The following is a 26,910-nucleotide window of genomic DNA, read 5'->3' on the forward strand; positions in this document are numbered from 1 at the left end:
TCTTTATTTTGCTAATTAACGTAATAAAAGAGTAATTAAAAAAATTACTTTCTTGTATATTTCTAAAAAATTATTTGATATTTAGAGAAATCACTAAAAGAGTTGGAAAATTATATAAAAAAATTACATATCGATTTCTTAGAAAGTAATAATGCAAAAGTAATATCGCAGGAATGTAATTTACTATGAAATTTACTATTAAATGTTTTTCCGGGTGTTATTTTGGTAATCTTTGTGATAAGCAGAACGCGTTGTATACAAGCATAATTTACAATATGAAAACCGAAACAATTGTGAATCAGAAATCCTATATGATTATAATAATATACGTTAATTGATTATGAGTATTTGATTATGGCATTTTGCACGCTAATTAGAATATAGTATCTATGCAGGCTTCATACGATTTTCGCATAAAGTCATTACGAGATCAAGCAAGAACAGGATGCTTAAGAGAAGTGGAAGGCCTAGAGAGATGGCAAGGGCAGATGCCTTGTATTTCGTTGATCGACCTCGACGCGTGGAAGAACCAGAGGATGGTTCGATTTTCCACTTAGAATCGCAACGCCGTACCGTATCTCGTAGCTCGTAAATGGGTCAGCAAAAGAGGTCGCAGGTGCCTCGCCCACCTAGCGAACGTGGTGGGAAAGCGATAGAGTGTCGTATACTCTTCGCTTTACACGATACGGGCTTGTATACACACATACACACCGAGGCACAAACGGGTATGCGCGCGCGCACAGGCACGCGACTGTTTTGGGGAGAACTTTAGCGGGAGTGGAAAGTAATTTGCGACGGGGCGTGATTCTCACGGGGTTTCTATCGAGCGTCAGGCACGAGATAGTTCTCTTTTGTGATCGGTTACCTTAATTAGTTCTAACGTCACATGATTACTGATTAATACTCGCTATATTTTTCGACAAAAATGTATGCGGATTATGTGGTGGTTTCCTTGATGTATCGAACTGCAGCTTTTTTAATTTAAAAAGTTGTTATTTTTGTTATGAAGACAGTAGTCTTCTTTTGAAGGCAGATATTGGCAATTATAAAAACCAATGAGATACTTTTAGAAAGATATATATGTATGAAAGAAACGTGATCTAATATCATAAATATACTTGGTAAATAAATTATTTATACATGATAAGATTAGAATTATTTACTTATAAAAACCTTTTTATTGTATAATATAGAGCTTGGATAGAGATATATTGAAATATATCGAGAGGACATTAATATTGATCAACATTCTCATTAATGTTCAAATATATGTAAATATGTAAAACGCAAAACCATGTCATAAAATATCATTTGGTATTCTAATATATTAAAAAAAAAGAATAAAAAAGTAAGGAGAAAGTGTAGTTGATGATCGTAATTCAGGGCGAGTGTTCTGGTAAAGAGTTTCGCTCTCAGCACAGAATTGAAAGAAAAAGAATACAAATAAAGTTCAGTTTTCTGGGATCTAGAGCAAATGTGAAATGGTCGCATTGCGGTAGGGTAGGTAAGAACTATGATTCTACACAGGGTGTCCCAGACATATTTCGTTACCTTTCACCTAGAGAGAGTTCGATCAATATGGAGTCGTTTTTCTTTTTTTTTTTTTTTTATGAAAAGGTAAAATAATAATACGCCTCTGGAATTACGAGCAATTAAATTTGGCTTTTTGATGGACCAATTTCGCAGAGATGGTAATTAAACCTTATACATATTTTATTTAATTTTATGCGAATTGTAACGTGCCTTGATTCAACATTTTAGATATAACCAATTACCGTCCAAAAGATAACCGAGCTCGCTTTAAGAACTGGGTCGCATAGTGAAATAAAATTTTCAGAGAGAAAAATTTCGCCCTCGCGACTGAGAACGAATTGATCCAGAAATTCATAAGTGAAGAGCGATGCGGTAGCTACATATGGGATACCCTGTGTACCTTGTAACTTCCCTAACGCGCAGTTTGCAAACTCAACCTCTGGGACGGCAGCCAAAAGCGGTTTATCTCTGCGTGCTCCTTCCGTTCGTCCTAGAAATAAATTAAGAGTCTGCGCATAGAACCTATAGGAGGTCAGTTGCCCACATCTATCATATAACACGGACGTTTGACACGCACTCGCGAGATATTGACTATAGGGTGAGAAGCATTACATCCAAAATGATAGTTCAATCACATTTTCCAATATTGTACGAATCGCTGTAGCGTGTTAATAGAAAAATTAACAATACTCTTAAAGATAATATTCATACGTATATTGTATAATATATAGACTGTAAATCATATCAATTGATTCGATTGACACTTACGACACCAATGTGAGTTGTAAAGCAAATAAAAAAAATAATTAATATAATAATAATAATACGTGTACATACGTAATATAAATATAATAACATAAAGAGAATATTTTTTTGCAAGATATTTCTAAGAAATACACAATCTCAGAAAAAGAATAACTGTGTATATATAGCAGCCTTTTTGTATAATCAGCCTTTTTGCAAAAAGGCTAGCCTCTTTGCAAAAAGACGCCTTTTTGCATAACGCCTTCGAAAATGGTTTGGGTTAGGGTTAGGTTTGGGTTAGTTTTCTTGGCGTTATCCAAAAAGGCTGATTATACAAAAAGCCTGCGACATATATACATCAAGTAGTGTCAACTTCAAAGTTTTCTTTTTATCACGATATTCAAATGTTTTCGTAATTTCTCGGGTGATTTATAATATGATTTTTATCTTATAACGTGTTTATTTTATAATGTGATTTTCACACACATTAATTTACTGTGCAACTTTATATGTGTTGTCGACATATGCAAATGTCGAGAAAGAGAAGACTATTCTACTATTATATCGCAAGTATAAATCACCCGAGCGCGAGAGAACAATTTCAGAATTCCTACAGAACTTAAGCGATCGATGTTGTGAAAATATCACACAGCGCTCGGTTACGTCTTCTTTAAATTCCTTTCATCGGATTTTACGGAGAGTATGAAATTCCATGGCTGCTCTCTTTCAAGTCGGAGAGATCTTTGCTATCTTTAAATAAATAGTCAGCGATGGTAATCATCGCTTAAACAGATTTTCCGATAATATATAAATCATATATGATATCAATATCCTCTACTTTATAATTTTAATATTTTTTAATGGTTTCGCGTGATATACATATTTATGAAACAAATAATACCTTTGAGAATTTTATAGCGAATATTTTGGGGCTTGTAGAATTGAAAAACAGCGAAATATCAAATTTATAACGAAACATCGAGTGGTTAAGGTATTAAGTGGCCGATAATTGTATCATTTTATCTAAAGAGTTATAATATTTGAACCATTATCCATTTCCATGGCATGCATCATTGTACGTTTCGAAAATTTACAGCGGATCGGCGAGTCATCAGCTCTCGGCGACCGCGCTGTTGGGTAGCCCTGATGGCTCGAGACATCCACTCGACGTCTGCGAGTTCACCGAAGAGGATTATCGGCATCAAAATGGCAACGGTAATAATCACTACCAAAATGGCAGGTCGGGTACTAGTATATGGGAGTGTCTCATAAGCTGCAGAAAACGGCTCGATCAACAATTAGCACGAAGGAGGGTAAGTATTCGTAATGTATCTACTCTTTTTAATTTTCATGGGACAAATAGAAATGAATGTTATGAAGGTTAAATTTAGACAGATGATCTCCGATATATAAGAGTCTTACAAAATTACATCTAATAAATTTTGATCATGTAAAAAGATGTATACTAAGCTTTTAATTAAGTTGATGTACTAATCTTTTAATTCACCGTTAATATAGTTAATATAGTAAGCTTTTAATTAAGTTGAATACATTAAATTAGTAATATTAACTAATCGTTTGATCAATATATGTATAAAAAATTATAAAAATAATATGCATAAAAAATATGAGAAAAATATAACGATTATAAATTCATATTTATCAAAATAATATTATTTTGTTATTTTATTACAATTCCGAACTACAAACGCGAGTAAAATATTACAGAGATGCATCAGATGTAAATGTTGCGCCTGCAATAGATGTAACGTCACCATTATTTATGATATTTTAATACCTAATGTTTCATTTCTATTCAAGTATCAATTTATTAATAAAGCTCTTACTTCGAAAGGCGTGCCAAGTGTTTTATCTCGAAACGCAAGAGGCGATTATAATTTTAGACAAACGCGCTTAGAAGCGGAATTGGCTGGACGCCATAATAACACTCACCGAATTATTAATGATCTTACAAATTAATTCAATTATAATTGATTCTTTAAACTATTACTCGACCGATCACGGCTGAACCCGTTTAACGTGTCAAAGCGATCGAGGGTGTAATATGTCAAACGAGTATCTGAGGACCCTCTCAAGTAAACGACGGGTCATGACAACTATATAACGAAGCGTATTTCGCGGACGAGTATGCTTTATCGGTCACTGTCAAGTTCACGATGTGCATGCCGTAGCTGCGGTCACGCTATCCTTTCGTAACCACTAAAACCGAAGTACCGGTCGTACTGTGTTTACCGTTCTGGATGCGTTTCACTCAGAGAAACTTATGATTTCGCGTCTCGCGCCTGACAGCTTATTCATGATGCCTGCTTCATGTAGTAACAAGCATAATTTGCGTTTACGTTTAGTCAATCAAAGCTACGATAACTCAATCGAAAGGCGAAACTATAGAAAAGCATAAAAGTCATATTGCCGGATTACATTATTGATTGAAAAATTATTATCAAAAATCATGGTTTTCTCTTTTTTTATTTTCTATGCAAAATTTTCTGACTGCAAAAATTTAATTTTTTGTTACATTTAATAATCGCAATTTATAATTTATATAAATTGTTAAATTACTAGTATTTTTAATTATAATTATTAATATTTTAGTGGAGAGAGAGACAGAGAGAGAGAAAATTGTCTCAAAAACAATTGTCTAAAGATAAATTCTGCTCTTTCTCCGATATTTGTAATGTTAATGATTATAAGCAAATTAAGATTTATTCGCATGCAACCTCGCATGTAAAATTGATTCCGTTTTTCTGAATACTACCATTAATATACTTCTGCTTATTACTATTATTACTTTGTTCTTGAGACGACTTGAGATCGCATTTCTTGATATTTCGCAAGATTGCCGAGATATGACAAATGAACAGATGTATGAACCTTTATTTCACGATATGTATAATTGTAATGAACATAAATTACGTATCTCGGTCATGTACACGCACGTGGATACATTTTTATATGCCTTACGAGGCTATTTATATACTTTATCGTAAAGTTTAATCTACCAGGGACAAAGTTCATGGTCTAATCGATACGGCCTTCTACCTTTGCTCGTATTATCTACGGTAGGGCTATTGCTGCGTGATAAAGACCATAACACGTATCGTGACTTCTTCTTCCTGGATAGGGGAGCTATCTCTCTCACCTGAAGCCCGTTTTACAAGACGTACAATTGAGCAGTGTTATGTAAACATGAGTTTATCCACTTGTAAGTGGCAATTTAAGTAAATTCAAATTTGTCAGTTTAAAATATAGTTGTACGATGTGTATGTTACTCTCTGTCTCACAATCAGTTACATACATATATGATATAATTTTGCTTTTAACATTATAGATTAATTTTTTCTTGTGTAATACTATAATGAAACAAATCAAATAATGATTTAAAAATTTTTCCTCAAGAAATTTAGAAAAATATAAACAAAATTTGTGGAATATCTTCCATCAATTTAATTTATACAAGTGCCTTTCAAAAATAAAGACTGTTGAATTATAAAAAGATTTTATTACTTATAAAAATAACATCTATACCTACTTTACTTTTCTATAACGTCATTGCTTTTTTCTAAATGTTTTTTATACTGACGCAATTTTATATGCTTACTGTATAGAAATTCGCTATACCTGGAAATTCAGCCTGTCCAGCACCGCTGCTTTTAAGTTTTCATTCTTCTTGAACCGTTGAGAAACATGTTCCGCGAGATGAATGAAAACGTGAAATGTGCATTGACATAAAGAATCATTCTCTTTCACGAATAAGCGTGAATTGTAGCTTAACGCATTGTGCACATTGCAAGAAATTTAGCACTTTAAATGGGAAATCTTCGAGCATTTTCCGTATAAATTGTACCTTGCACCAAATGATTTTCACATTTTCCTCCACCTCAAGAAGTGGTTTGGTTTTTAACGGATCGAGGAGAATGAGAAGTTGAAAGCAGCTGTGCTGGACTCCCAGACGGCGGCGGATTTCTATGTAAAGGACATAAAAAAGCTTGTGCTCTAGTGCTTAGAAAAAAAACCGATATGTAGAACGACTACATAGAAAAGTAAAGTTAGGTAGAAGTTTATTTATTTCAGTGATAAATATTTTTTATCTCAATTGGTTCTTTTTTTACTGCAGGCTTATCAACACTTATTTTTTTAAACACGCCTTGTACAACGCTATTTTTGAAGGGCTCTTTTTTTGTAAAGAGAAAACGTTAAATTTCTTATATTCTTATTTCTTCTCACGAGAGAATTATAATACGAATTATATGAGATATATAGAATTGTATACATACAGCTATACACATTGTGCTTCGTGAAATTACATTGTAATTCATAAACAACGAATTTAATCATCGTTTTATAATTATCGTCTATTAATATTGCCTGTATTAATAGTGTGCGTAATTTCCTCTTGCCCATACGCTCTTGAACATTGCATCTCTGCTTAAGAGGGCCGTTATTAACTCAATGTCAATTTCATGAGCATCGATTTCAAGGCCTCGTTAGTCGTGCGGCCTCTGACTATAGTTGATATGAGGAAATGTGCTGGATATCCGATAAATAGTCCAGGCACAAGGACGCGTGCAATCGGCGGAAAATCAAGAACTTATCGAGATTAAGGTATTAAATCACGGGATGTAAATTTCATAGATGAGTAATTTTAAATTTAAAAGGGCGATAAATTATTAATATATAAAAGTTTCATCTTCCTACCCGCGGCGTCCGAGCTCGTTAACATTCTTTGTGACCGTTATGCGATAAATAAATCAGCACATAAATCAGCAAAAAGATAAATCAGCGAACAAGAACACGCAGTGTACTGAAATTCCATTATTTTTTATGACCCAGGTGGAGCAAGGCTTGAAATTGTATAGGGCTCATAAACAACAAGCCGCGGTTAGGAAATGGAGGGGCGCCTTGAAGAGTATCAGACATCGCGAGGATAAATTCGCTCTTCTCGGTTACTTGTATCAGGCGTACATGGATTGGGGCAAATACAGGTAGATCATAGTATAGGTTGTAATGTTTCCCAGTTTTTTCTTTGTCACACTTGTTTGCGTTATTTGCATGTACAAACGTAAAGTGAAACGTGTTATCCGCATTAATTACTAAAAGTAGTCTAGAAAAAAAACTAAATCGATATATTTATTTTTATATATAAAAAGTATTACACAAGTATATATTTATGATATATTATTAAAAATTAATACATTAAGATTGTCCAATATCCCGTTTAAAAGTAACTAAGCGTTAATTATCTGGTTTTACAACTGTTTTATCACTGTATCTTTTTTCCTCTCTATAAGGATGATATATGCTCCTAACGCCGCGATTCTTCCATCGTGTGATTTTTCTCCTTTCAGAGACAGTATCGAATTCGGTAACAAGCAATTATGCATTTCCGAGGAGTTGGATTCGCCGAACATGCGGGCAGAAGCGTATTTGAATTTGGCCAGGGCTCACGAGAGATTAGGCGCCCTGGATAGAGCGTTAGATTACGCTCGGCACAGGTTTGAATCTCTTTCATATGCCATACGACCTATTCGTAAACGAATGTAACGTCAACTTTCGAGAAATCTAAAAATACGCGCGTAACGTACATACCTGTGTTCCTATGCTATTGTAATACAGACAGTAGTTGTTGATAAAGTGTCGATACGAGTTGATATGGGAAATGCATCCATGTGCAACCTTTGATTAATGTGTCATAACTGAACTCAGTGGCGACAGTGTGTTCTAAGTTTGAGGAGGGATAATCGAGTCCTTCGTAATCAATAGCCGAATGTGACGTAAATTGTTTAAGTGATGACTTCACTGACTACCTAACGTGTGTATATGTGTGTATTGTGCTAATATCTATGATTTTGCATTCTCGCAGCTTGTATAACGAGTGTGATCAGTGCGCGACTGCTGGATTAGTTCACTTAACCGTAGGCAGAGTCCACTTAGAGCTAGCAGGATTCTGTAAAGCCTTGGAAGCGTTTCAAAGAGCCCACAAAATCGCCCACTCCATTCAAGATCCCTCCTTAGAACTGCAGGTAATTAGGTGTCCCTTTGTTCGCTAGTTTCCTCTTTCGCACGAGTACCATAAGCGCGCATTATTGCCGTGTTGTTTGTTAATTAACGAACGGCGCAGAAAAACGATTAGAAAAGCAGCAGTTGTATTTTTTTTGCAAAATGAGCCGAGTCCCCCTGTTTTTCGTATATCGCCTGATTTTTATTTCATTCCTCGAATAGTCGATTAGCTGCATCTTTAACTCACGTCGTGCACTTGGCGTTATCTGAATACTCGATTCAATTCTTTCTGGAATTAATACTCCAAAAAAATAGTGTAAAAACTATATTTTGTAACATAATGAATTTGTAATGAAAGAAACATTCTTATTTTTTGTTGAAATTCTCTCTTCATAACAAAAAAAAGAAACGTAGATTAGATAGTAACTAAAACGTTTTAATACTATTTTCTTTTCTTTCATTTGTAAAATATATCCGAAGGCCCGTAGAAATTTTTTTTTGTTATAGTAATCTCTTAGTCCGTCCGTTCACGATAGTGACTACCTACTTTGATTACGTGCAATTTCTTTTCCAGGTGTACGTCGGTCTCTCGGAACTCTTCTGCAGATTACAGGACGCGGACAAGAGCGCTAGATACGCGGCGAGAGCTTACGATCTCTCCAGAAGTTTACAGCTGGGAGATCTGAATTCGCGTCATCACAGGGCAGCGTTATTACAAATGGCCGCGGCGCTCAGGAAAAAGGGCGAACTCGGCGATGCTCATGATTACTGCTCGGTAAAGTTCCAACTTAAAATTGCTCGAAAGAGAAGAAACTTCGTTCGTCGTTCAGATCAAAGATAGAAATCAGCACAAAACTGTGTCCCGTTAAACGGCTTAAATCATTAAACGGTTTCTTCGAAGATATTGCGAATTTTTCCACGAACGTTAATTTTTAATCTCGCAATTCCTTGCTCAATCACGTGACAATTATACATACATGCCTTGTCAAAGGCACTATTGATATTTTTGAAGAAGAAATTCCACGCAAATCGTGTTGCATAATTTATCGGGGATGTTTGACAGAGAAGATTGTATTGGCTAATCGATACCACAATAATACGATTTAACCGATCATATCAACTGTCATTTATGCATTGTGCAGGAAGCAACGCGATTATCGCTGGTTTCTGGCGACCAGGCCAGTTACGCTCGAAGCATCCGCATAATGGGGGACATTTACAGAAAGAAGTCGGATATAAATGTGAGTAATTTACTCTAAGTTGTCAGTGTGCCTTTTCTTTAGCTTTCACATTGAATTTTCCAACAATGATATCGCGAGTAATATTTTCACCTGGTTCTTTTTTTAATCATGTCAATTACAGATGTATACAATTATAAATACATTACGTATAATACGATTCTCGTGGCTAAATTAGCTAAAAGCACAATGGATAATTTGAGGATGGAGCCTTTTCTTTTTCAAATATTTATATGTAAAAATTGAAATGTGTGATCACGCAATAGAAATGTGTGATCACGCATAGAAACTATAACGCCAATATATCCATTTGCATATTGCATCAAAAACGTTTCTACAGATAGATTTTTTTATCGGTATTCACGTCAAGTGCTACGATGCTATCAGAACCATTCACAGCCTCATTGTTCGTTCCAACATTGTTACTGTCATCGGCGATAAAAAAAAATACCATAAACGCGAAACGTTCTTTTGCATGTCACGCATGTTGTAAAAGCGATTTTAACACTGTAACACGCTTGCGACGCATACCGCTTTCGTTTTGTTTTGTTGCTACAAAACTCTTTGAAAGTTGAAAACTTAAAAAGTGAACAACAAAATTTTGAAAATGTCCACTTTGAAGGAACAGAATATTGAAATGTAATATTTGTGACCAATTATTAAATTAAGATTTTGAAATGTTACTATAAAAAAAATCTACATAAAATGATATATTATATATATCTTTGATGTTTCACATTTGTATACGGGGTGGCTCAAAATATGTAATACAACCGAAAAGGAAGTGATTTTAAAAGTGAGTTCAAAATAAATTGAAATAATAAAACAAATTATTTTTTTTTAGTGAAGCCTCATTTTTAAGAAAAAAAACTTTGTATGTGTGCGTGTGTGTAAAAAGACTTTAAAATTATTCTTGCATTTGAAGAATTAAAAAAATTGAATATGTTAGAAACAATTCATTTTAATTTAATTCGCAGAATGTAATTCTATATATGGCAAAAAAGAAAACCAAGGTTTTCAATAATATCTCAACTAAATAAAAAATAAATGTGTAAGAAAAAAAATTATTCTTTGTTTCATACAAATTCACTCGTAAGTCAAGTGATATAATTAATAAACTGATATAAATAATAAATGAACCATGAATAATAAATGAACAAAATGTCTACAGAAAATTGTTACGTCAAATTGATAAAGTAAACAAATTTATTTTTATAATAATAGCGTTATTGCATACATTATAATATAAATCTATATAGTAAAATAGTAAATGTAAAATTATAAATTAAATATTAGTTGTATGTGTTAATTTATATTAATTTCTCTAAATAGAAATGAATAAATGTATAGAGAGTAGGCCGAAATACAAGTGGTACAATCAAAAAGGCGGTGATTCTCTTAAAATAAATCGATAACAAATTTATTTGTGAATAAAGCTTCATTCTTGTAATAAAAGACTTTAAAAATTAATCGAATATGCACTTGATTGATATAACCTGTAATTCTAAGATCAGATATAAATATATATTTAATGTAATACGTTTAATTTATTATACGTTTAAATTATAACTTTACATAAAAATATAAACAAATTTTGAAAAACTGAAGAATATCAAATCATTTTAGTAATTTTATGTATTAAAATTTTTTGTATGTTAATTGTTATTTATCAAAATAGAAAATAATAAACTCTCTATTTAAATAAAAATTCGAAATAAAATTACAAATTAATTATTTGATAAAATTTCACATAATTTATTAAATTATTACGTTATTATGATGTTGTTAAGTACATCACATATTAAGCTTTCTATCTACCCCAATACAAATAAAGTCATATAATATTTATATATATTGGGTTGAACGGAAATATGACACTAGTACAAATATAAAAAAAAATGGAACGAATTTTCCGTTCAAATCAATATATTAAAATGATAAACATCATCACAAACATTAATAACCATATTTACTTCATTTGCTGCTTTATGCGAATGCCACATAGGATTGTGCTTTTGAGCGATAGAAGCTGCCTGTTGAATTTAATGTCTTTTAGTTGGCGATCGCGATGCATATACAATTAGCCTTTAGTTCACGCATCGCGTACGCCGGTCCGCTTATTAGAACGATAACATCGGTGAGATAAAGATTGACATTTTGCAGAAAGCGTTCCGACAGTACGAGAGCGCGATGGGCTCGGCGGCCGCGACCGGCGATCGACTGTGCCAGATGGAAGCGATGGACGGCGCGGCGAGATGCCTGGAAGCTCTCAGGCTTCAGCACAAGATATGCAATTGCAGACCCCTCGAGTTCAATACTAGGCTTCTAGAAGTGGCGGGATCGGTTGGCGCCAAGGTAAACTGCCAATACAGATCGCGGATTTTGTGACGCATGTTCCTTCTATTTCACAGAAACTGAGAGAAAGAGAAAGGACAGAGGAGGAAAGCTGGAGAACCAGAGAAGAGCGATGCTCTCTGTCTCTCTATGAAATCAATTTCCTCTCTTCTGCCAGATACCAGAAAACTTGGGAGTTTTTTTTTTCCTTTCCTCTAGCCTTTGAGGATCAACGGAATTCGAAATAAATGCGTGAAGTTTCCCGTTCGCTGACTTGCAACGAGTCGAATGTGCCGAAGGAAAAGTTAATTCCATGTAGATTTTAGAAATCGGCTTATTGTTAGATTTAGCGATTTAGAATAATCTGGTCCACTCTTGCTACAAGAATTTTATTTGAATAAACAAACTTTCTCTTATCTTGCAATATTTTGTGACGAATTTGAAATGCAAAAGCATCAGTAATTGAATATAAGCTACGACCGAGAATAGTCGAGCGTGCTTTGTATGCATTGTTTATCCATACGCCTCATAATAAAGTCCACTACGAGTTCCAATGAAATACCGAAAGAGCTATCGGCATTACAACGCCGCTGGTACGTCACACAAGTATTCCATGCATATATTATCATACTCACACCACGCGAATCTTCGCGCTATTTATGTCTACGAATCAATGGAGCCGGTTCTCCATTTTGACGCTGTACACGCAACCAATATCTAACGTAAAATATGCGGCTTCGTCGGTGATGCCCAACAAGACTCAATAAAGATTATTTGTTAGTTTGCGAATTAAGACGCTACCTATATGTAAGCAATATTTCGCTATTTATAATTTAATTATCGTATCGTGTCTTTTCTGCATACAATAAAACCAAGGGTTATTAATCAAAGAATATTTAAATTTTTATTCAAAGAAACTTTAAATTCTTGCAAAAGGAAAAAAGGAAAGAAACAGAGGTACCTCTATACATTCTATAACATATATACATGCAATGCCACTAAAAAAATATCACTGTAATATATCACTTTACGTTAATTTTCTGCGAGAAAGGTATACGTTCAAAATAAGATTACGAGAATCTGATTGTTTACAGCTACTGGTGCGAACAGTCAGGTCCAGGTTGTCGAGAATTTATGGGTCTTTGGGAGATGAGGAACAAAAGGGACATTACGAGAGATTGGCGACTGCGATGGAAGAAGATTTGGAGTTACGATGCGGAAGCTGCAATGAACCATTCGGTCTGGAAGCTGATTCCCTAGAAGCATTACCTTGCTCCCATATATTACACGCTCGGTAAGACACGCGGAAAAATTTCAGGAACTTACTTTTTCCGTTAAGAAACAGAAACTAAAGCAAGAATTAAGTATAATATAACATTGGAAAATCAATTGTAATGTTGTGTAAAATTTTAATTGCCAATTCTTTTTCAAAAGAATATTTTTCCTGTCCTTATTTTCTCGTGCAACCATGCATTTGGCAGATGCGCATACGACATCTTGAAGAGACGTGACAAGAAGAAGAAACGTTTATGCCCCGATTGCCATAAGTCTGTCAGTTCACGGCTGTACCTGCATTGCGAAGATCCTCACGGCATGAATACTCTAAATCATAGTTCCTTGAGCCTGGCGTCATTGAGGGCCAGCAGCCTAGCAACACTTGAGGACTCTCATGCGACGAGTAGTGTTTAAAAAAATAAAAAAAAACAACACGCGACAGATTTCGTTTATTTTAACGCGTTGGTATCCGCATGCGATTAGATAATTTTAAGGAATTATAATGTGGAAGATAAGAAAGCCAAAGGAAAGTAGTACGATACAAAAAAAGATTTAATGGCAATAAAAAAGTGCACGCCTCGAGATCCAGACTGTTGAATATTACTACCCCTCTTTCCCAACGAATTTGGAAATTATTATATAAATTAACAGGTAATCAAAATAATTAGACGCTTTTAGGTCTATTTGATACTTATTATATTTTTTAAAAATCGCTTTTTTTCTGATGATTAAGAAAACGCAAAAAATATATGCTATGTAAAACCTTTCCAATTATTAATTTATATTACGGATTTGACAGTTTGTTTTAACAGTTTTTACAGTACTCTTTAGAGCACTGCTATATATATTAAGTGCTATACACACATATGTTACATAGATTGGATTGCTAATGTGTTGAACTCATGGATGTAAGAAAATCACAGACAGTGACGACGCACAGATAATTGGAGATATATATATATATATATATATATATATATACATATATATGTTTCTCCAAAAAAAAATCAAAATTTATCAAAATTAATTTCATCAAAATTCGGTGAAAATATAACGACTTGGTACTTTTCAAGTAACGATAATGCTAACGAATTGCTTTTTCCAATGGGAAAAAGGGAATTTTTCCGTTTTCTAAGCAACAATAACGAATTGATTAATTATTTTTTAATGGTTTACTAGCAAGAGGTTAGAGGACGCTTGCCGCGCGACAAGATGTGATCGCATAATGCATAACGAAAAACCATAAAATTAATATTTTATTACTCTAGCTAGTCATCTGAATTTCAATATATACACGCGAATTTCTATAAGACTGTCGGTCTTTAATTAAGTAATATATATATATATACCTTGTCGATGTCGCGAACGCATATTATTTTGCCGCAATGTCCTACGGTCGAATTGCAACTTCCACACGTTTCGTATCGCAACTCGGGCAACCAGTTGAAACAGCTCTGCTGATGTTTTTTTTTCATTTTCACGTAACCGCGACGCGGAAAAGATTATTGTGTATCTGGGAATACAAAATATACGCGCGTATCATTTTATTTCCGTGATCCCGCTCGCGACTCGTCACGGCGCGGCGCGCGGCGCGCGCGGCCGCGCGGCGAGAACTCGCGTTCGCTCGCTGCGCAGTGCGCACTTCGCCCATTGCGCATCCGCCTTTCCCCTGACGTTAGCCGCGAGTTACGGCATGGCCGCCATGGCAGCTGATGCCCCGCGTTGCTGCACTTGACGTTTAGTCGGAACATGTCATTTTGCAGATTTCATTTTCACAAATGGCAGACACTTTTTTCGGTTTCGATACCACGCTCGGAGTAAGTACGGAAACGTATCGTTCGACCCGCGCGGCGGTCCCACGGCCCGATTTCGCGTGAATTTCCGACGCGATTGTAACAACTTCCTCGATAAACAGTCGCGTCGCGGCACGGTCCCCGTACCCGGAATAAAGAGTTTTGTTTTTCCGCCGACACCCGGTAGCCGTCGTCCGAAGCAGCGCGTTTCGCGCGTTCACCTTCGATCCGCATCTCGTCGACAAACGTTCCCCGCCCTTCCCCAGAAGATAATAAAATCGTCCCCCCAAAAACGGTCGCAGGAGGGTTACGTTAACGTTGTCTAACCTCATTCCCGTACTCCTCGCCCTAAAGGGTCATTAACATCGAGCGGATCCCGGTCGTGCTTGTCGACAAATTTGCGCGTGTCATCTTAATTAAAAGAGTTCCGTAAACCTGCGTCTGATATTGCGTCGATCGTATCGCCGCTACAAAAAAAAAACACGGCTATGACTTTTGTAATGATTTGTTCCTTCTTTTTTTTTGCCCCTCAAACAACCTTGGTTTCTTCTGTTCTGGTTTATATTATGTTATGTTGATACTTTCACGTATAATTATTACTTGCTTGTAATTAGGAGAATAATCTAGAGGATGGACTGGATTGTCCATTGGAGGAAGAGGAGCTCGAAGAGGAAGAATACGACGCACTGAACGATGAAACATTTGGTCCCGATGCTGCTATCGGTGATTGGGAGGAAGACCATGAGAAGCTTGCCGAAATTACTGAATCAAATCGCCTTCATAATCAGAGTGCAACAAATAAAAAGGTATGTTGTTATTTAAGATACCATTTTCTTTAATTATCTTTTATAAGTTGTAGCTGGAGAATATAAAAATAGATTCATAAAAGTAGATTTATAGCAATCACAAGTTAGATCTATTTTAATAAATTAGCAGAGAACAATGAAATATGAATGATTTATACCTTAATCTGTTATAAACATTATTTTGTATTATTGTTATTACTATTATTATAGAATTATTAAGGCCCTGGCACAGACTTTTGCATAACGCTGCATAAGACATAAGACAAAGCATAAGAAAATCGACCAATTAAGAGTCCTTCATTTCACACTCTGGTTGATTCTCTTATGCCTTACGTCTTATGTGTTATGCAGTATTATGCAAGTCTGTGCCAGGACTTTTACATTCAGAATATTGTTTAATGCCATGTTATTTTAAATTTCATAGAAACGTACTAGCAATTGTTTTTAAAAATTAATATTATCTTTAAAAAGGAATTTGTATATACATACAAAAAATGTGTAATTGCCCAATAATCAATCCCGACATATGTATGGTAAATTTAAAATAGCGACTATAGATTTAAGAGAACATTTAGTAAATAAAAATATTTTCATTGATTTATTGCAGGTATATACAGCCTTGGTTATATGAAGCACTCTAAAATTTATTGTATTTTCTTGAAAAAACGCGATAATATCAAAAAATATTGTTTATTTACTAAATGTTCTCTTAAATCTATAGTCGCTATTTTAAATTTACCATACATATGTCAGGATTGATTATTGGGCAATTACACACTTTTTTTTATTAAAACATAGGTAATGTTAACACAGTGATTCATGATACTGTTCAAATGTACACAATAATTATTTATGACTAACTACTTTACAGAAGATGATCGATGAAAATGACCTTTCAACATCAACATAATAAATATATGTGATCTTTCCACAGATACCTTTGTTCATAAATTTTGAAAAAAAAGTGTATGACATTGGTACAATTTGATTGATTTCATGAGTCACTGTATAAATATAACTTGGCAAATATTATTATAAATATACATTTAATTAAAAGCATCTCTTTCTCACATTTTTTTAAATTCTATTATTATATTATTTAAATTTTTAAACAAATAAATAATTCCATATGTCATATATTCTATATATGCTTTGTATTTCTTACAGACTACTTCTAACATAAATATCGAGGATAATTTATCACATTTGGTATTAGATAAGGAAGGAATAGTTCCCCGCCCTGGTGTATGGGGTAGTCCTTTAAATTTATCTCTTCCAAAAGCGCAGCCGCGATTATCTTTACCAAATGCCTGTACAGTGGAAGAATTGGAAAGAGGGCTTATTGCAAATAGACCGCCACCAGGTCTCAGCAAACCACAAACGCAACAACAACAGAAGAAGTCTGAGGGTTCACTTCTCTTTGAGGCTCTCTCTTTGAATGAGAAACTTCAAGTCAATGGCCTACCTCCACCACGTTTTCCACCAGGATTGGGTCTACCTGGAGCACATCCTATAGTTTTGCCCAATATAAGACCACCACATCCTCAATTGATGCAACATCCTAGAATATTAGGCTTAATTAGTAAGCATATTTTTATCATTATTTATTATTATTTAAATATGGCATTGAGATATATACAGATTTGTGTATATATTTACAAAATACGAATTAATAATAAGTATTCAGTAGATATAAATCTCAGAACTTTCTGGATATTTTTCATTATTTAGGTATTATTCTAAAATATATTGCTCAATCAGAATCATGTATTTTATATTTTAACTTATGTCTTTTATTTATTATTTTTAATGTGATTTATAGTGGGCTATAATTATCTGTCTTAATAAAAAAATATTTTAATTGATTATAACTGAAAAAAATTAAGTTTTAAAGATAACTGTTGGAATATTTATATTAATATCGATTATTCTTTCATTTATTAGATCAAGCTGGTACTGTATTACGTTATCCTTCACCACCGCATTTAATGTCACATTTAATGCCACAACCAGTTCCAAGGCAAGCTCTTCATGGCTCCTATGGTTTTCCTCCCGTAAGTTTCTTTTACAGATTGTATTGTACATTATGATTACTGCAATAAAATATATTTTATATTATTAATATATTTCTTATTACATTTCAGCAACTACACCCTAATTTAGGAGGCCCACAGTTCCTTCGGCCAGATCACATGATGCCTGCATTTCCTAACAACCAAACCAATCAACAACACCAACATTCTTATTCACATTTAGGAAATCAGAGAAACCAGAACAGATCTTACTATCATAATGAACAACAAGCCGGACATCAACCATTTTTTAAAAATAATCAATATCCTCACCGTAATCATGACAGAAATAATCAAAGATCTTATCATCATCAACATTATTCTCACAACATTAACGGTAATGCTTCGGGAGAATACGAACACTCAGGAAAACTTGCTATAAAAGCTCATGAGAAGCAATGGTTAATTAATATTCAATTGTTACAACTTAATACAATTCAACCGTATGTTGATGACCACTATTATGTTGTATTCTGTGATAAACAGAATAAACAACATGCAAATCAAGAACAAAAAGATAAGAAACATCATAACAACAATGGATATCACAGGGATCACAAGTATGTTTTTTTTATTTTCAAAGTTTGTATTTCCTATAATAACTTTTACTTTAGTATTTCGTATTTTTATATATTTTAACACGTACAGATCTATATATATATATATTTTTTTTTTATAATATAGAACTGCAAAATATATTTACAAAATATCACACTAAATATTCAATGTTATTTTTTATTATAATTGTAGAATTTCATGATTTAAAGAAAATAATTTATATATTAATAGTTATAGTATATAGAATAGTGTATAGAACAGTTACAAAAACCAATGCTAACTAAAAATATAAAATTTATTTATTCTATACACAAATAGGTTAGGTTAGGTTATTTATTTCTTAGAGATGGTTTAGTTGCATGTTATTTATTATCTTTAATTTTTTGTTGGCTATTTTAGAGATTGGGAACCAACACCTCAAACCGCTTCAAGATCAGCATATACGCCAGCTCAGTTTGAGAATTCATTAGGCAAACTTCATTGCAGTAGTGTGACAGCACCACGTAAACTTATCGATATGGACGTTGTATCAAATAGCGACTCTCAGTCTACTCCTCAGTCCCAGCAGAAGGACACTAAAAAAACACGGCAATTACTTCTTGAAATCGAGAGGGTACTATCATATTCTAATACAAAATAATAAAATTAATAAAATAAATAATTTGATAACGTATTTTTTTATTAATAAAATGTTATTCTTCAGATGTTTACACTGCAATTCAAACTTGAAGATTTGAGCAATCCTCTTGCTTCAATTCCGGAACCACAACAACAGGAAGGGGAATCTGAAGTAAATACGGCTAAAACTGAACCGGAATTAATAAACATGATTTTAACATGTATGCAACAATTAATACAAGATGATAAATTAGCTAGTATGCTAAGTATTCGAAAAGGAAAGGTAATTTAATGGATAAAAGAAATATGTGATTTAAAATTTATCCTTTTCAATATCTCATATATTGTTTGTATGTTGTAGGCATTACTACTGCGTTTTTTACCTCACCTGAATGTGACGGAATATAGTAAGCAGTTAAGAGAATTGTGGACTGCGATATTTAAAGGATTAGCCGTGATAGGCCGTAGAGATTGTCATATATTGACAGACTTTTATTCCGAATTTCGAAGATGGCTCGATACTGTGAAAGATTTTGATACCATATTGCGATTAGCAAGAGCATTATCCGACTCGGCTACTAATCATCCTATTAAAAATAATAGCTTAGCTTTTGCTCTTTTGAATAAGGTTAGTTAGTTGTTATATGTATGTCATAATTATGAATTTTTTAATTCTATGCAAACAAAAATTCACGCATACATATATATATGTATAAATGAAACCTCACGTTATTTATTATTTGTTCTTTCAGTTTGGTGTATCTGCAATAGCAGCAATGCTCGAGCAAGCTGAACAATTGTGCGACACAAATAATTTCCTGCCTTCTGAGTGGTCAACTTTTGTAATGACAATAGTTGAGCTAATTGGTGACGCGCCACCCTGTGTTGCACCTTGTCAACCAATTATTGCAAATACGCTCAATAAACATCTGAAACGGATTTCCAGTTTAAAACTAGAAAGGTATACAGCGCTAGCGTGCTTGTTGACTGATGCCAATCCTTTACGATAGTCCAACGTTACACAAGTTATACTTGAGTTTTTTTTAAGGTTCGTCTTTTTTTAACGTGCGAAAAATAAATTATGCTAAAAAAAAAAAGAATGATAACATACAGACAAATATTTTAATATAATTACTAATGTTATTGAAACATCTATTGTGTATGATAATATTTCTAAATAGATGCCATGATTTTACAAAGTAGATTAAGTATCTGATGCGGAATATTAAAAAGAAAAAGAATTTATATATATATATATATATATACATATATATATATATATATATATAAATATTATGAACATCCTGATGCACAATGACGTTTCTTGTATACATATATAATATCACCCTTTATTGTATATTTTGTAAACATTAATCAATTTAAGCTCATAATTAATAGCATGAAGCCAATATCAGAAAAAAATAAACATCAGATAAAGTAATAGAGTTGCATGCCAAAAATCTTTTTGGAATGGCGTTTTTTAAATTACGATTCATTTTGATTTCTACTTTGTGTAAAATTGGTATCTAATGTTCAATGTAAGACACTTAAAGTTATCATTGCACTTCATGATTAATGATTTCTTTCTTTCTTTATAAAATGTATCAGTGAAGTAAGTAAAAATGATAATATTGAATGCCTTACCTTGTATTAAAATTGCACATCCTATCTTTCTATTCATGTTTCTTTTAATTAATGTATTTATATTTTTAATGTATTTAAAACTACAAGTTCTACTATATTTATAATATCATTAATTGATATTTAAATTATTTTGATTATATAGTATAATTTTTTTTATCTGAGGATTTTGTATCCTATTGTAGAAATACAGTGATAATAGATTTTATGCATTACGGAAGCATTATGGAAACATTTCCTTCTATTCCTTTATAAATTTTTTTTTAATAGCATATTTTAATACAGATATAGGGCGCATTAGTAGCTTTTTAATTTATGCTGCTAAATGTATCTTTTAAAGTTTCTGTGTATATTTTGCACGTATATGTATATGTATATGAATAGTATATATGTACATGATGATATTCATGGAGGATAAGACAGGATGTGCAAGTTTTCTCTTTTTTGTTTATACGAAAAGTAGATATCTACGTTATTATACATACATTACGTGTTGTTGTAAACGAAATCAATAACGCTAGAAAAAGAAAAAAACTTGCTATCATTGTACAGATGACTTATATTTTGGAAATAACGATAGATAATCATTTACACCGCACTGTTAAGATATAATACGAAGACGAGAGTAAACAATTGCATAAGTTAGTTATCAGCCGCAGAACTGTAGTAGTCTTTTTATAACGTTTGTATTATATATTAAGTACCTCCTCCCAAAATTAAATTTCTATCTGTTCGGACATTAGAAGCATGATGTGACAACATGATCTAATTATAAAAAGTTACTGATTCATCCGTTAAGAAGTATGGTCTCTTTCTTTTTTTAATTTTTTTTTTTTATATACAATAATAGTTGTTGTAGGTCAGACAGAACTTGTGATCGCGTAATGAAAGGAAGAGAGAAAGAAAGAAAGGAGATTCTGTAATTGCAATGTGTGTTTGCAGTACCGTAAGAATTTTAAAGATAATCTAAAGTGTGTGAGATGACATGGCCTTTAGAGTACTAAATAAGACAATTACTTTTTATCGCAGTTTAACTGTAACCTTGTTTATGTACTTCTAGCTTGTATATAGAACGACATTACAGTGCGTGAATGATGGATACATTTTGCAATCAAATGCAGAAATATTTCGGTTTCTGCCATGTCGCATGATGTAATGATATTTTGCAAAAACGTTTTTCGAAGTTAGAGTTTCTTGTTGCTAGTTTGTAGTCTTAACATACAAGGGTAATAATGATTATCGACTCGAACGGTATTTTAGCATGGACATTTTATAAAAAGTTATTAAAACCACAAAAACGTTGCACGTAATTTCAATTTTGTAAAAGTACAATCCAAATTTAATTACAAATATTTTGCCGCGCCATTTTTTTTTTATTGTAATGTAAATCGCTTAACTAGTTAGACCACTAAAAGTTAAATGTTAAGATATTGCAGCATTTCAGTTGATTACATTTATATAAATTAAGTTATACTATTATATATGTTACCGTCAAAACCAGAATTCAGTAATTAAATCTAGAATGGTTGTTTAGATGTAAAATCGTAAACCTATGTGGACAGTACAATTACAGACTTTGTTTCGTCTTCTAAACAAGAAGGAGGAGGGGTTGAACCTCGTTACGCGTGGAAAATCGAAAACCCATGCGAAACAATTATAGACCTCGTTTCAACTTTAAATTTAAAATTAGTTTTAACTAGTAAAATAAGGTTTTAACAATTGTGGGTTTTGACGGTAACATATATATAAACACACGTTATTTCAGTGCGATTAGCTTGTACGATTTAAATAATACATAATAAACAGTTATATAATTTTTCTATTTCTGCTATTAGATACCATTATAAATACAGCTCTGATGACTATTGATTAGATGAGTTGAACAAAAGACGAACCAAATGAGTACTCAATTCATTAATGCTTATACAATGATTTATTAATGTACAGTTCAAAAGTTTTGCTAATTAACATTCTCATTATTATGTAACAAGCTGATAAAGAGAAATAAAGTCTACGTTTTTACGTAAGCACAATATTGAGAATCTAGGGGATACATACTCGATCCCGTTGATAGAGGATGCATGTTTGAGAGCCCAAGAGTTACATTACATTCTTCTTACTACGTAACTGTGGGCTGGCACTTCTTTAGGGTAAACTTAATTCTAGGTGCAGCGTATTTATGAATTGTTTCAAGCACTACGAATTTTTAAATGATTTTATGATTAAGGAAAAAAAAAACAGCGTTTTAGAATAGTCTTCATTTTACTTTAAACGCCTAAACGCTGCCCTATCGATTTATATGTTAAGGGGCAGACTAGGCGACTATTAATGAGTATACTATTTTCTCTTAAGAATTATTAAAAATATGTATATATTTTACAAATATATACATATATTGGTATAAAGCAATATGCTCTTCTCGCTCGTTCAGATTACATAACGCTAGAATTTAGTTTATTTCTTTTCTTATTCATATTCGTCACAATAATTCGTATGTTATGTTTGCAGTTTTTTTTTAAATTTTTGCCTCAATATCAATTGTTGCGAATGCGACATTGTTTCGATGTTACATTGCTGTTGCTAATGCACTAGTTGTACCAAAAAATTTATCGTAACACGGCAGAACGATATAAATTAAAACCTATTCAATTTGTATAGCGACAAAAGGATTTTATTATCGACGAATAGTCTGTATAATTTTAATACTAACCAAGTATACGTCTGTTCGAACACAGATATAAAATTACCACGATATTCTATAACGAGTGATATCTCATATTCTGTTTGTTATCGTCATACAGATTGAAGCTTTTGCTAATAAAAGAAAAAACGAGCATGCAACGTCTTCTTGTAAAGTAGATAAAGCGAAAATTGTGCGTTTGCTTTTTGTGATTAAAGATATATTTTTATAAAAACGCTATGTTTATTATGTTTAAAAACGAAACAAATGTAATGGAGTGCTATAAAAAAGAAACGACGATCGTTAAATTAACTTAAGAATCCTTCATAGTTTATCGTCATTACGTCTATTATGTACTTGTCGGTGATATGCCTGTATATTAAAAAAAAAATTGATTGTAAATTTATAACAGTCTGAAGATATAACTGTAGCTATTGTGTATGTACAGAATTGATCTAATTTGAAATCAAAGTCTTAAATAAATGTTTTGCATCCTACGTATCTCTCTTTTGTATTTTTTTCATATAAAATTATCTTTTATATCACTATTGTATTATATCACAAATCTTTATTGTATATTTACAATTAGAAAATTTCTAATTTAATTTTCATAAAATCAAAGTTGATTATAATGTTAAAAAACATATACGTTTCACGATGTATTTGTTTCCTCAATAAGCATTATGTATAAAAAGAAAAAAGAAAAAATCTTTTTATCAGAAGACACAGATACCTCGCATCAAATGCACATGCAATATAAATCTATTTAATAATCAATTAATATTAGATTATGTGATTATAAATTAATTTTTTACATATTTCTAGCCTATCATTATTTCTTAAATACTTCAAACATGCAATTTTTATTTAAATTTTTAAAATTGATACATGAGATAAATAAATTTCGTATTTTATTTTCTAAATGCATCGATATTTTAATTCTCCATAATTCTATATATATATAATAAATTAAATATAAAGGTAATTAAAAAATTCATATTCAGTTATAAAATATATATTTGTCTAAATATGTAATTCCAAAGTAATATTCGTCCTTATTTTTAACTTCAATTATTATTTTACATCTTGAATAATATTTATATTTTCTCGGAAAATTTTAGCTTCTTGTTTTTATTTATTATTTTCTTATTAGGTCGCTTTTCTACTCTTACTTCAGATCTCATTTCTTTCGTCTGAAACTTAAATTCGTCCTCTTCTCCGCTATCTTCATCTACATTCTGCTCATCTAATTTATGTTTCATTAATTTTCTCTGAAAGTTGAATTCTTTGTTCTTTGTAAGAAGTTTCTGCTCGCGAAGGTTAATGCAAGAGGCATAGAACTTGGCTATTGCTGTGCCGTCTGTCTTTATTCTATTTTCCCAATTTGTAATCTCTACCATACTTTTCAGGTCTATTGTTGCTTTACTACGCTCGGTCTCAATGTATTTTCTATTTTCTTCAATCATAGTTACAAGCTGTTTTATCTTCTTGCAATAAGTTGCCATGTGACATTTCTCCAGAAATTTTTTTAACTACAAAATGACGTACATTAATTTAATATTTTTTACATAAGTAATAATAAAAATTAATTTTAAAAATTTTTTCTTAAATTTTGTTTCTTTTTAAGATACCTGTATTATACAAAATGTATAGAGCTCCGGGAAATATATTTTATGACTTTCACTTGCCGCATGTTCCAGTATAAGTTGATAAATAGCTTCAATAATACTATCTTTGAAATCATTTTGTACCAATTGTGACTTTGATACTTTCAAAATACAAACAAAGGATATAGATCCCATTAAAACTGCTTTATGCCTTTTATTAAAATCGTAGGAATCCAGTATCTAAAAAGAAAAATTAAACACAAGATTATTAGAAATTCTACGATTATATTTATTTTAAGATTTGAAAATAATTAATACCTCGAGAAGAAACGGTAGAAGAGGTATAAACGTTCCAGTTTCCTTAGAAATGGATATTAACATTTCCAAACAATGGAATCGCAATGGATAATATTGCGCAGTTGGATTAAGTTTTATTGTTCTAGTAATAATCTATTTAAAAAATAATTTAATGTATTTTTCTGTATGAACTGTTATTTATTTATTTATTTAAAATATTTAATACCTCGACTAATGGATACAACAGCGATCGCAAGATCGATTTATCCTTTGATTTGTTTATCAATTCTGTCCAAAATCGCAAAGAATTTATATATTTCCAATTATATACAGCTTCAAGGTTTTCCTGAAAACAAAAAGATTTTAATGTCAGTCAATACACTTTATAAAAAGTTCACAATTACTGTTCAACGATTACCTTGTTCTTTGATGTTACGGCGTTTCTTAAATTAATTGCTAATTGCCTAATGCATGAAAAAGCGTGATTGTACGATATATTATGGTCAAGAAGATAAATCTCGACCAAAGAGTTCCTCATGAAATTTATTCTTGGCAATGTGTCGAGTGAAACAATGTTTGTAGTCTGAATGTATTCCTCATACATCTACAAAAAAAAAGCTCTGATGCCATTGTCCGCAAATATTCTTTTATCATAAAATATGTTTACCCATGTGTGGATCTCACCTTCGATAATTCCTCAAGTGCCATTTCTTTGCTAGTTGCAATAAGCAAGATGTTTAAAAAAGCTGTAATACGAACAGTTTCTTCTCCAGTTGACCACAGCTTTAACAAGATTCTTGGTGTTGAGAATGATACGGTATAAGGCAACATTTGATGAAGATGTTTTAGAAGTGTTACAAGAACAGCACTATGGGACAATGGTACACTCTGCAATAACTTAAAAATAGATGTATTTATTAATACAATATATTATTATTTGAACTACATACATCATACACACGCACATGCATAATAACAATACACAAAGATTAATACATACTTGAATTAGATCTAGTAGGTATAATTTCAAAATTTCTTGTATTTTTTCGAATTTTTTAGATTTATGTGCTTTCTGCGATTCTGGATCCAGATTCAAAACACGTTTAAATGCGTCAGGCAAATGCGTTACACATAAATCCACCACGCCATTAAATGCTAAACATAATTTTTAGTAAAATATAAAAATATTTAAAAAATAGTTATTTAACTAATAAAAGTTATTTAAGAGCAATTAAAACTAACTTGCGTTCCCTTCTACTTTATATCGTGTGGTTGTATCTGATGACCTTGAATAATATACTGCAATACTATTCAAAGCTGCATGGAAAGCTTCTACAGCACATTTAATAGTGTTAATTGATCTAAAAAGAATGATGCAGTTATTAAATAATAATTCTGTTACTGAGTCAATAAAAAATAAGCGGAAGTAAACTTACTTGTCTGTTTGTATTTCTTGTTGCCAAGTTTTCAGTAATTGCATATTAACAATCTTTTTACAATCACTTTCAGTTTCCTTTGGTTGAAAATCACTGCAGTCATCACTAGCAACCTAGATATTTAATAAATTGTTAAAAAATACCAAAAATAATTAAATTACATTTATATAAAAAAACATACCTCTAAATTTTCACTATCCCCATCATCTGAGTCTAAAGAATCATTATTATCTTCATCATTTGATTCTCCAGAGTCCAAA

At 32.3% G+C, this 26,910-nt stretch overlaps 2 protein-coding genes across 4 annotated transcripts in view; both read left to right on the forward strand.

Moving 5' to 3' along the window:
* Window positions 1–13,726, forward strand: part of LOC105459620 (43 kDa receptor-associated protein of the synapse homolog) — a 16,889-nt gene extending 3,163 nt beyond the window's left edge. Inside the window, exons 2-10 of one of the 2 annotated variants that reach the window (XM_011705789.1) lie at window positions 3,374–3,590; window positions 7,129–7,280; window positions 7,644–7,790; window positions 8,159–8,318; window positions 8,870–9,070; window positions 9,438–9,536; window positions 11,682–11,888; window positions 12,962–13,161; window positions 13,349–13,726. In XM_011705789.1, the coding sequence (XP_011704091.1) occupies window positions 3,374–3,590; window positions 7,129–7,280; window positions 7,644–7,790; window positions 8,159–8,318; window positions 8,870–9,070; window positions 9,438–9,536; window positions 11,682–11,888; window positions 12,962–13,161; window positions 13,349–13,556 (1,591 nt within the window). In that variant the 3' untranslated portion in view covers window positions 13,557–13,726. The remainder of the gene's footprint in view (window positions 1–3,373; window positions 3,591–7,128; window positions 7,281–7,643; window positions 7,791–8,158; window positions 8,319–8,869; window positions 9,071–9,437; window positions 9,537–11,681; window positions 11,889–12,961; window positions 13,162–13,348) is intronic. The other variant, XM_011705790.1, reaches the window with a different exon arrangement.
* A 1,067-nt stretch (window positions 13,727–14,793) lies between these two features.
* On the forward strand, window positions 14,794–26,349 carry LOC105459621 (protein PAT1 homolog 1). Of its 2 annotated transcripts, none has more exons than XM_011705793.1 (10): window positions 14,794–14,959; window positions 15,550–15,741; window positions 16,909–17,323; window positions 17,686–17,795; window positions 17,886–18,373; window positions 18,771–18,984; window positions 19,075–19,272; window positions 19,351–19,617; window positions 19,742–19,950; window positions 26,274–26,349. In XM_011705793.1, the coding sequence occupies exons 1-10, from the start codon at window positions 14,921–14,923 to the stop codon at window positions 26,347–26,349; spliced, it is 2,208 nt and encodes a 735-aa protein (XP_011704095.1). In that variant the 5' UTR covers window positions 14,794–14,920. The 2 variants fall into 2 exon arrangements, with proteins under 2 accessions (XP_011704095.1, XP_011704094.1); XM_011705792.1 differs by lacking the exon at window positions 26,274–26,349 and adding an exon at window positions 22,466–23,811 and having other exon boundaries at window positions 19,742–20,037.
* The last annotated feature ends 561 nt before the right edge of the window (window positions 26,350–26,910 follow it).

The sequence above is a fragment of the Wasmannia auropunctata genome, unplaced genomic scaffold, assembly GCF_000956235.1.
Source record: "Wasmannia auropunctata unplaced genomic scaffold, wasmannia.A_1.0 LD334174.1, whole genome shotgun sequence".
NCBI lineage: Eukaryota > Metazoa > Arthropoda > Insecta > Hymenoptera > Formicidae > Wasmannia > Wasmannia auropunctata.

Bases quoted from the DNA above. Each gene is read 5' to 3' on its own strand.
- LOC105459621 (XM_011705793.1), top strand. From the start codon at position 14,921: ATGGCAGACACTTTTTTCGGTTTCGATACCACGCTCGGA. The intron at 19,273-19,350 runs GTAATTTAATGG...TGTATGTTGTAG, and splicing joins TAAGTATTCGAAAAGGAAAG to GCATTACTACTGCGTTTTTT. The intron at 19,951-26,273 runs GTATACAGCGCT...CGAATTTTTTAG, and splicing joins TCCAGTTTAAAACTAGAAAG to ATTTATGTGCTTTCTGCGAT.